The 12,338-nt window shown below is 37.4% G+C and overlaps 1 protein-coding gene across 2 annotated transcripts in view; it reads left to right on the forward strand.

Moving 5' to 3' along the window:
• Nucleotides 1–9,911, forward strand: part of LOC121646206 (limbic system associated membrane protein) — a 550,922-nt gene extending 541,011 nt beyond the window's left edge. For both annotated transcript variants that reach the window (XM_041995095.1, XM_041995096.1), the window contains 2 exons: nucleotides 1,447–1,595; nucleotides 6,183–9,911. In XM_041995095.1, coding sequence (XP_041851029.1) covers nucleotides 1,447–1,595; nucleotides 6,183–6,280 — 247 coding nt within the window. In that variant the 3' untranslated portion in view covers nucleotides 6,281–9,911. The remainder of the gene's footprint in view (nucleotides 1–1,446; nucleotides 1,596–6,182) is intronic.
• Nucleotides 9,912–12,338: the final 2,427 nt, after the last annotated feature.

The raw sequence follows: 12,338 nt of genomic DNA on the forward strand, positions 1-12,338 counted from the left end.
ATCACTATATTCATGGGGGGAGGACAGAAGACAAGTATCAGACTGTGTACAACAGCATTTTGAGCCAAGTTTGTACCATAAAATGATACTAAAGATCTCAGAAACTGTATGTATCACACATAGGATACAGGGTGTAGGACCATTTCTGTACCTCTAAATGGTAATTTCCTTGACACTTCACCTTTCTGTACAGAAAGCCTTCTATTTCTCTCCATGACCTTTGGCTTTCTGCACAAATGCTGCTGTTTCATGAATTTCACAATCTAAAGAAATAAAAGTTAACAATGACATATAAACTGTCTAGAGCGGGAAAAAGTGCATACCTTTCACTAGATATATATTCATTTCACATTTTACCTCAGTTGTTTTTTTTATGCTGACACATTATTATATTTGATTAGCGAAATGAGAAAAAAGGTGCACAGAGACACAGAGGTGTGATGAAACTGCTCGCCACATCATCCAAAGGCCAAGGATGAGCTCCTGCCTAATGCAGCAGAGTGTCAAACTGGTAATGGAAAAGGTTCATCCCACATCTTCACTGTCATGGCATTGACCACGTTCAGCCGTATGACACTGACCTCTGCTGTTACAAGTAATTACTTGCATGAAAACATATCTGAAAACAGTTATAGGTGGCATGAAAATCTCTTCATAGTTCCAGTAAAGCTTGTAGGATTCTCAGAAAATATCATTTATATGTTTGAAAATAGTCTAACTAGAATGTAAAGTTTTAATGATGTTAAAGTTTGATTGGGGTGTGTTTTTCTTCTCTTATGACTAATTGTATGGAAGCTAGTAGGAGCCTTTGAAAAAACAGTTTAACATCATTATCTGGAGTTAACCATCTCATTATCTGAGGATAACAAGTATAACAGTTTTGTTTATCACATGAAAAGTAAACTGTTTTCTAGAGATACTTATCAGTTCTAATAATTATTTTTAAAATCTATGATAAACATGGAGGTCTTTGTTTTGTTAGAGCTCATGAAAGCCATTGCCTTATCTGATGTTACAGATTCTGACCATTTGTGACAATTACCAGCGTAAAGTAGGTGCTAAGCCCTCATTTTTCAGCTAACCTTGATCTTCGCAAGAAAAAATAACTCAGTCTGTAGTTATCCCAAGAAAAGAGAAGGCCAATTTCTCCAGAAATTGATTATGTTAAAATTAATTGATGACCTTGAGATAAGTGCATTGAAATAATAATAACTGCAGACAACTTCCATGAACCTGTTCAAACCTTTTTGGCAAAACATTTTGTTGATTAATCAATTTGGATGATTTACTTTCACCCATTCCTCCTCAGATACAAGAATTTTTTCTTCTTTTTAATTGTTTTACCTACAATTACAGGGTGAGAGTTTACTCTGTAGTTTCAGTGTTTTTGATTTGTACTATAATTTCAGTAAAATGATCTCATTTCTGTCTGTCTTTCCTCTCCAGGCTGTCTAATACCCAAGGTATTAATATCCAAATTCTGGGTACTACTACTGTTCTCATGATTACCAATGTCACTGAAGAGGATTACGGGAACTACACCTGTGTGGCCTCAAACCGACTGGGTGCCCAGAGTGCCAGCCTTTTCCTCTTTAGTAAGTATTTAATGGTGTTACTGCTGTCACAAATGCAGATTAGATTAGTATAAAATCATAGAAATATATATTTTTATCCTGTGGAAAAAGGCAGAAGTCTTGTAATATCATCTTTCTACAATGATGGAACAAGCCATTTTAAGATTTGTGAGATATAATGTGAAGCAGAATGACTTTGAAATGTTAATTCCATTAACCTAATTTCCTATTGAGTCATTGAAACTCAGCAGGGAGGAAATTCACTGCAGTTTTTTTTTTTTTTTTTTTCCTTCACTTAATGCTGTATGGCTGAACATCTGAAGGCCATGATAAGAAGTAAAGCCTTTCTGTGTATTAATGTTAGTCATTTGGCAACGAGACGTTTCTTCTCCCCACATGAGAGTCAGTTTACACAACTCTTGGGAAATGTGGAAATCTGGCACAAGAGGCGAGGTGACATCTAAAAAAAGTATAGAAATATTTAAAGGTTTTTAGCTAAAGTCAAAGTCAGCTCAAAGTCTTGTCAAGTCATTTTTATTTATATCACCCGCAAAGTCACAGATCTTAACTTTTTGTCAAGGATTTTACATTAATTCATTGAGCAATTTGACAGCCTCTGTTCATGGAGGCTTGCTTTGAATTAGCCAAAGATTTTGGGGGAAACTGGCTATTAAGCCCCCTCCCCCCAAAATGGGTGTTTAAAGTCAACAGAAAATACAAACAAATGGGATGTAAATGATTCGGCCTTTGAAGAGGCAAAGCTCAAGCACACTACTCGAGAAACAAGCATACAGGCATAGGAATGAGGACAACATGAACAAGGACTATGAAGGGAACATGTGAGCTTATGAATTTTCACCCAGTCTGCTGTTATGACGCCAAAAACAAAACAAAAAAAAAAAGCCAACATTGAAGTTAAATCACAAATACACACACTGGTCACCTTTAGGCTGGTGGTAAGTATAATGCTGTTATACAGATGTCCAGGCTGACATCAACATACAGACTGCAGAATCAGTCAGACTATGATGAGTGATGATAAACTCTGAAAGATGAAAACAAAGTCAGTGTTGGAATTGATCCAACTCAAACCAATTCGTTCAGCATCCACTGGCCATAGCTTGGTCCTCCGAGTGGGTGAGCAGCCTTCTAACCTCCATTATCTGATAAGGGCTCTTAAAAAAGTGGTGCTACAGTGCATAACTCACTGGGTCAGCTATGTGCATGGTGCCTTAAAGGTACAGTGTGTAAGAATTACTGACATCTAGTGGCAAAGATAGTCATAGCAATGACTTCAAACGCCAAGCACAGTTGTAAATGGATGGTGGCAAAGAATAAAACCAACATTTATTTTATTAAAGTGATAATATACCTGTTGTCAGATACAGAGCCTGATGGCATAGTCTGCTCTTACAAAACAACAAAAGAAAAACTTTTTTTATTATTTATAACATTATAGTGCTAATGTTGGGGTCGCCTTTCACTTGCTATAATCACTACTCTAGAAAATTAATAAAAAAAACACAGCTACATCCCAGCTCAGGACATAGCTCTTAATCTTTGAACATCTTTCATTACACTTTCCTTTCAAATATCTGTTTTTATTTGGTGTAAATGTACATACATCTTGGTGGAAACTACAGAATAGAAATGACTTTCTGATTTAATACATTTTCAGTAAAAGCAAATCTACCCAGCTGCCTATTCCAGTCAATGCAACTGTGACTCTAATTGAAAACTGAGCCATACTCATGTTAACGTTTGTGGTACAAACATTTTGCTTTATTGCAGCATCACTTTCGTTTAGCCACTGCAGGGCAGACAAGCTTTTTAGTTCAAATGTTCTCTGGCTGCTGGTTACATCCAGTGTTCGCTCTCCATTTGAATTCCTGATTTGTGGTTGCTCAGTCATCTTCACCTGCAGTTTGGTGCTTGGCAGGTATCTGATGGTTGGAAGGTTATCTGAGCTGTCTGGTGGTAATGAGCCTAGATGAGAGCAGCTTGAACTTAATGGTATTTGTAAATGGTTGAGAAACAAGAGAGTAAAACCTGTGTCAAGCTGCAAAGCTAAGCAACGATTTTCTAGTTTGATACAAATTGTTAATGTCATAATATTTTATTCACACATGTTTTAACTACATAAAAAGAAAGCTTGAGTTGCTCTAAGGTCAAAGCATGTTGAAATGGCACAGTGCCGGTTTGACCCATCAGGACATAGTTTCTCCACCATTTGAATTTCATACCTCAGTGCTCACTGCTCATGCAGATGGCTCTCTGTGGCACACATGCAACACACACTACAGCTACCAGCAGCACCAGCAGCAATACAGGTAAATAGGCACAAGTTTCCCATGGCTTCTGCTCTATTAAAAACTCATTGGTTTGTCTCTGAAAAATGTTGTGAAGATGTGAAAATGAGACACACAGGTGCACTCTGCATCAAAATATCACATGAAAAAAATATTGATTTCTATTTATCAAAACTAATTAGAATGTGTTACTCATATGTACTACAGCCTTGGTGTAGTTGACAGTTTTTCAGTTTTTAATGCACGAACCAGTATTAGTTGTTTCCTCACTTTGCAGCATTAACACTTACTGGCCACTTTATTAGATCCATCTGTTCAGTTCCTTGTTTACATAAATAGCCAATCACGTGGCAGCAGTTCAGTGTATTTAATCATGTAGGCACGTTCGAGATGACTTGCTGAAGTTGAAGAAGATCAAAATGCCTTGTTGATGCCAGCGGTCAAAGGAGAATTGGGAACCTGGTTGACGACAGAAAGGCAGCATGAACTCAAAAACCCACTGGTTACAACTAAGGTATGCAGAATGTCATCTATGAACACAAAACACATCCAGCTTTGAAGCAGATGGGCTACAGCGACCGAAGACTGAAATGGGTGCCACTCTGTCAGCTAAGATCAGGTCCTGCTACAATCCTGGTTTGAAGAGCCTCAATTTAAGCTGCAACATTCAGATGGATGGGCATAAACAAACAGAAAGCATGGACCCATCCTGCCTTTTATCAACAGTTCAGGCTGGTGGTGGTAGTATAATGGTGTAGGGAATATTCCTTGGCACACTTTAGGCCTCTTAGTACCAACTGATCATCATTTATCCACCACAGCCTACCTGAGTATTGTTGCTGACCAAGTCAATCCCTTTATGACCACAGTGTAGCATCTTCTGATGGCTACTTCAAGCAGGGTAATACACCATGTCACAAAGCTTAAATCATCTCCAATTGGTTTCTTCAACATGGCAATGAGTTCTCCAGACTCCAACGGCCTCCACAGTCACCAGATCTCAATTTAATAGAGCAGCTTTGGGATGTGGTGGAATGGGAGATTCTCATCAGCTGACAAATCTGCAGCAGCTGTGTGATACTTTCTTGTCAATATGGAGCAAAACCTCTGAGGTATGTTTCCACCACCAGGTTGAATATATGAAACCATGAATTGAGGCACTTCTGAAGGCAAAAGAGGGTCCAGGCTTTGTTTATTTGTTTATTTTAATGTATTTTCTTCGGCTGCAGCTGTATAAAGCTCCTCTGTACGCCTCCTCTTAGGCATGAATAAGAACTCAATTATTTACACAATATGGCCACCAGATGTCACCAAACACCGCTAAGAGTTTGACCTCACTTGAACAGGTTACAGCTTAGTCATATGTATGAGTTACCTTTGATATTATGTATTTGTTGTCTTAGGGACTAGAAATACATATATGGTATACAATTAAAAAAGATGGTGTCACAACATCCTGCTGCAGTCCAAATACATGCTCAACGGATCAATAGGTCAACTCCCCACAAGATAACTTAGTTGCAGTGTCCTGGGGTGCGGGCATCAAGGCAAAGGACGCCAACAGACTGAGGAAACTGATCAGAAAGGCAGAGTCTGCTGTCGGCTCTAAACTTGTCACCCTGGAGGAGGTGGTGGAGGAGAGAATGCTGGCAAAACTGCTGGCAATCAGGGACAACCCCTCCCACCCCCTCCATAACACACTGGACAAGCTAAAGAGCAGTTTTAGCTGCAGACTGATCCAACCCCGCTGCTCTAAGGAACGGTACAGGAGATCGTTCCTTCCTGCTGCAATAAGACTCCATAACTCATCTACCTCTGCCAAAGACACGATCACACAACTGGACTAAGTCAACCACTGTACTTACTGCAACCTATAGTTGTCGCTCTGATATACAATTATATAATATTTGTATCCTTTGCACATCATTCAAAATTCTGTATTATCTTGCACTTCCTTTATTTACATAGTCATATTTACATATCAATATCTGATAGCTATTTTCATTATTACTCATCTTGCCACTGCACTTTATCTGCCAATTCACTCTTGTATTCGTATTTTTTTTTTTCTCTAATTTATTCCACTGTGGATTTTTTTATGTTATTACTGGACTACTGTAACAACGCAATTTCCCTTCGGGGATAAATAAAGTTGTCTGTCTGTCTGTCTGTCTGTCTAGTTATAACCAAAAGGATTTAAAGAATGGATGTGTGGAGGCACATGGAAATATAAGGATTGAATATCTAATATATCTTTCTTTGTTTCTTTTGTTAACTGTCCTCTTTGTCTCCCTTGCAGGACCCGGTACAGGTGGAAACATCAATGGCTCTGCCTGTGTATCTCAATCACTGTGGCTCCTGCTGGCCTCCTTCGCCTGCCTTTTTCTCAAGTGTTAATACCACTCTCCCGCCTTTGCCTCTTCTTCTTTCCTTCTCGGCCGTTCTTCCCTCCACCCCTCCTTCCAACTCCTCTCCAACTCACCAACATCCTTATCGCTACCTTATTACCAACTCAACCGCCTCCCCCCCTCTTTCCAGACTATTTGCATCATGTTACAAAAACCTTCTGTGCTCTCAAGCACTGCTTACAGAAATTATGAAAAACGATGGGTTATGAGTAAAATGTTTAAGGAACAAACAAAAAAATTTAAAATGAAGGACAGAGCAAGCAAACAGTGCTCTTTTAAAGAATTTTAATTTGTATGCACTTCTTTGTTTCTGCTATATCTTGTCATCGGGTCTAGATCGGGCTTGGATTTGATGTGTATTTTTATTTTTTCTCTCTTTCTTCATGGGAATAAAAACAGAGGCACCTCAGCCATAGGGATGCCAACAATCAGCTGTCTCTAGAGGAATATGACAAATATTTCTTCTTACTCCCATGAATGCATTACTATAAGTTAACTTAAAGTATAGCTCTAACCGTGTGTTTAACCAGTGCATTAATGAGCAACATGCAAAGTATCTGCCAAATATACAGAGATTTAAACTTAACATGCAAAAGCAAGGGAAAACTGCTGCAGCTGACTTCCAGATGAGATTAGAGCTTGGTATTTAAGTCTGTACAACCATAATCTGATGCTACTAGGCTAAAACACAGATATAGAGCATTAGCTAGATAATTCTCCAGTTAATGGCATTTGGGCTGCAGCAGTCGAGCCCAGATATCGAGGATGCAGTAAAAGGAATCGACCCAGTCCTGAGCTAAACCACAGAGTACAAACCTGAGGAAAATCCTTTGTACAGATACATCCTCATTCAGTGGCTTTGCAACCACTCGCCTTTATTCCAAAAGATAGGAACTTTTTCTTTTCTTTTTTTTTTAAATGGACATAAAAAGAAAACAAAAATAAACAACACAGTATGTGAAAGTGATGCGTACTGTACATAAAGTTAAATTTTGTATTTCTTTATTAAAAGACTAACTTTTCTGCCACTGTAACACCAGGAAACAGAAAACCGTTGCAGTGTGTGCTTTTAGTTGATGAGTTTAAGCCTCGTTCTGCTATTCAGCTGGAATTTGGATAAAAATGTATGACACCAATGAATGACTTACCTTTTAGTTTTTCTCAAAAAGTATGTGTTTTAATATGAAATGGTACAAAAGCATTCATGATATATTGATATTAAAAGATTCTTTTTTCTGTCTTTACCTCATTGATTTTAGTTGTCTGTATTTATACTGTATACTTGAATCAAACATCCTCATATATATGAAAAGGAAAATTTTCTGTGTCAATGTTTCTGAATAGGGTAGAAAATTATTAAGGAGTAATGGCTTGCAGATGTTTTGAACTAGAAGCCTGCTCCATTAACCGAAGTGATGTAAAGAAAAAGGCCGAAAACACACAGCAGATCGCTCTAAGCAGGTATTATTGTACGTATCTTTACAATGAGTCAAGCATTAGCTGGCGTGATGTTAACAAATGGAGTGCTATGGTTAGCTTATAATACTCCTCCATAATCCTGGAATCAAATAAAAAAAACTAACAAACACTGAATGGAATTCCCCTCAGTGGCCAACAAGGCCATTTTGTTGAAGGTTTTTAATAACATAATCACAAATTTTTGTCTTCACAGCTTTGCCAATGCTTTGGTTGATCTTTACATTAATTTCTGTGTGAAGAAAATGAGTAAATGAGAATTGTGAGTGTCAGTATTTTGTAAACCTCACAAAAGCATCTTTCAAAAAATGCAGCTCTTACATGAAGCAGAATTGGAAACGCGGCTGTGGATGAGCCATTCTCTGACATTTATTTTGGCCTATTGTATAGTGACTGAATGCGGACTCTACGACTGGATGTGCGTTCATGTCTCTGCTCTTCAAACAACCAAGCAGGGGCCGGTGCAAGTACTGTAAAACACACCTGTAATTACTGTCATCCTTGCCATGCATTAAAAGACTTGTTCCCAGTGTTTTCATTGTAAATCATTCTGAGGGCATGTATGTGTGTCGTGATAGTGCTGCAATCTGAAGCAGTGCCCAAAGCTGGAGGTCAGTTTCAGTGGCTACAACCTTTCAGCTCTGTTGGTCACAGCGTAAACATTATCTTACAGTCAGATTTCTGAGGCTTGAAGTGAAAAGAAAGCTGTTTGTTTTTATGCTTCCCCAATCTTGCACATGCTTTATTTTAGTTTTATTTTATTTTTGTGCAATTGCAAGTGATTCCTGATTTTCTTTTTTTTTTCTGTGTTGTTTTTGTGTAGCACCAACAGTCGATTTTCTGTCGTGATTAGAGAGGTGTGGTGAAACAGTTCTTCACAATCAGTTTGCATGAGAACAGTCTACACTGCTTGTCTATGTGTTGCATTTTAAAAGAAAATTTAATAGAATGAAAACAAAATCCAAGGCAGAGCAGGGCCAGCCTTAGCCAGATGGTCAGACTATGACCAAATATTTTTTTCTTTGCTCCTTTTGTTTGTTTGCTACTTTGTGGTTTTGCCTCATGAGACCCTAACCAATTAGCAAAAGATGGTTAAAGATCCCTAACGTTCATTATAATGTTGGGATGCGTGATAACTGCGTAAAGGGAAGGAAACTAATGTTAATGGATGATATACTGATTCATTATGTACGCTTTCTATCATTCAGATGATTGCATGAGGCTGATATTGCAAATGTATAGATGTCTAAGTGCATCCATACAGGTCAAAACCAGTTGCTAAGCACTAACGTATAAGACCACTGATGTAAAAGCCATGGAGCTCTGTTTTGTCTATGAAGCAGAAAGAAATTAGATCTGTCTTTTTGTTGCTCATACATAGTATCTTCCAGCCCATGTGGACACAGAACCGACTCCTGCAGACCAGCATGGAGAACAGTTAAAAACTACTGGTAAAACTCCCGCTTCAGTGTACAAATCTGGCTTATGTGTGTGTGCCGTGTGATTCCCATGATTCTGTTCAAGATGATAAACCCGAGCTGAAGTTACGGTATATCCATGTGAGGCACGAGATACATGAAGTGTTGGCTCAGCAACTAACTTTTACTATTCTCCCTTTAGATATGGTTACAGCGGTAACCCTCTGTTTTTAAGTTTAGATTCTACTTTTGTTCCTTCTCTGTGTGTATACACAGAATTATGTTTCTATTGTAGAATGTAAAGTCAACACTTCCATAAGATCATGTTTGTACAACTCTACAATTTGGCAATTTTGGCAGTTTGTACTTCCCTTCCCTTTGTCATGGGAAACTGAGATTCAGTTGTGGATTATGATGCACAAATGTCCCCTGTTGTCTATTTTACTTTATTATAGCATAAAGTAATTACAGTTTGTTTCTAAAAAAAAAGATTTTAAAAAAGAGAGAAATGTATTAAAGGTATATGAGAAAATGTTAACTAAATAAAGATGTTTGAATTCGGTGTTCTATATTTGAATGTGACGAGATGTTGGGGAAAGTATCCTCTTTATTCCTTTTCTTTTTATTTACATTTTTTTGGAAATAGCTCAGAACACACAGAATCTTAATGGTACTGTTGTGCTGATCACCGTGTAACATGCAAATAAAATAATCTATGTATTGTTATATTCTCTCTGGAGGACATTTTTGTGAAAAGATGCATTTAAGATTGACGTTATTGCCACAAATGGCTTGCTGCATGCTGCCAGATGAACTGCTGCAATAACATGTTTGACCTCTAGGTGTCAGAACCGACCATAGTTTGAAGAAATGAGGATTGGAAATCATTACTCTGCATTTTGGATAATTTGGGTGTGTTTGGTAAGATTTAGTTATCCTGATCAGTGGTTGAGTAAATTGATGAGTATACATGAGCAACGTATTTTTAATATTGACTACCCTTGCTGCATATCCTGGTTTTCTCACTATTGTTTGTGCAAAAGAACATTTAAAAGAGATAAGTTAAAATTGGTTGAAATAGGGGTATTTAAAAGTTAATATGTAAAAGTTTTAATTTTATAATGCCGACAGATAAGAGTGTTTATGAAAAGGGAGGATGGAACCAGTATATGACTTAGTTGGGCGAGCGCAGTAAAATAAGAAATAGTGCTCTTCACTATTGCACTTATTCAGCAAACCAGCTTCATTAGCATGAAGGTCACATTGCTGCTGGCATTTAAAATCATTTTACTCTCATTTTCCCTGAACTATGGTTAACTTTGCAGATATTCCACTGGCCCTGGATCTTCAAAATATTGCATGCACATTTGCAAAAAGGTTATGTTATACCAAGTGTTCTGAGTGTATCTGTGAATGACTGTGCCTATATGATATATAGTAGAGACATAAAGGATATAAACACATACTAAATTTACCATTGACACTATTGCTGTAATGATAAAGTTTTTGGAAAAAAACACAGTATTTTCACAAACCCAAATGCCAAATTTACCAAGAGTATTGTGAAAGAAAACTGAAATACTGTGTTGTGCAAACACCTAATTCAAAATTTTGTTTGTTATAGGTGCAGAAGTCAAAGAAAATAAGTGATTGGTTGAGCCTGCTGAAATTTTAAATCTAAAAAATCACACTGCTTAGCATACCTTTTTGTTTAGTTAGTAGTTTACAATTTTGGTTTTACAAGTCAGGTAACAATAACTTATTTCATAATGTTGGTTAAATTTAGGAACTGGAAGAAAAAACTGATATTGTTCATAGAGTGAACAATATCAGCTTAAGCATGTACTATTTTGTAGCGTACAAGCTAGTTAGCTTGCTTTCATTGCTACCCGCTGTTTGACGATGAATATGAAACTGTTATCGGAAATTTAAGGACCTACCCAAAGTCCCAGCTAACAGTTATGTTAACAGTTTAAGAACCATGCTTTATGTCTGTTACAAAACAAAAGGAAGGACTTTTCAAACTAAATGTAACAGTACCAGTGCAAGGTGCTTTCTTGCATGCTAGCAACTAGCATGTTAGATGATGCTAGTGCAGAATCCACATCTGAAACAGGTTTACTAACTAGATTTTCATTCTCAGTTTACATTTGACAACAGGGAAGACAATTACTAGGTCTTAATGCTTCAGATAAAGCCATTGCTCCTGCAGTCATGATATGTCACAAGAACATACATGCCTCTAAAGATTTATATTCACCCAGATTTTCTGTTGTATACAGTCAATGGCTTTCTCAGTGACAAAGCTGTGTTCTCATCAGAAACATCTGCCCACTTTTTGATGTAATTAGCATGGTCCACGTGTAATCAGTACCAATCACTGTCTCAGAAAGTTGCCACTCAGATGTTGGGCAGCTGTAGCTCAGAGAAAGAGTGGATCAATTCCTATTTCACTAAAACCCACTCTGCATCCTGATGTGTCCATAGGCATATGAATGTGTATAGGATCACATAAATGTGTAATTTAATGTATGTGTAATTACATGGATGTGGTATGTAGTGTTAAGAGCATTTTGAGTGGTCAGATATGACAAGAAGAGCAGAATAAAATCAAATTGATTTACAAGTTTAACTCAAAAAGTAAAAAATTTGCAAAACAAGGCAAACTAATATTATCACTAGCATTTTCTTTAAATGATTACATACCTTTTCATCAGTAAGTCGTGATTAAGTCAACAATTATTCAGAAATAAAAATGTATGTTTATTGCAGTGTTGTCACTGCAAACTGGAATTTTGCCACCTGGATGTGTGTGCACATCCAGTAGTGTTTGTTGGCAAGAACCCCATCTATAGCATCCCGGGCATTTCAGAGGACTGAAATGTTTGTCCGTGAGCCTATGTTTCCCTCCCTCTGAAATAACGACACATTTCTGCTCGGCGTTGAACAAACTCAACAGTTTATGATGGTAATTGGCACATTTGCTTTATTTCGAAAACAGACATTGAAACCATTTTTACTTTTTTCTTCTTTTTTTCTCACAAGTTTGAACTCCTCGATAAGGTTGAAACTGGACATTGTACTCACTGGAACATAGGAAAAGAATGCTTTTTTTTGTTTGTTTGTTCGCTTGTTTGGGGTTTTTTTTTCTTT

This window comes from Melanotaenia boesemani, chromosome 9 (assembly GCF_017639745.1).
Source record: "Melanotaenia boesemani isolate fMelBoe1 chromosome 9, fMelBoe1.pri, whole genome shotgun sequence".
NCBI classification, from domain to species: domain Eukaryota; kingdom Metazoa; phylum Chordata; class Actinopteri; order Atheriniformes; family Melanotaeniidae; genus Melanotaenia; species Melanotaenia boesemani.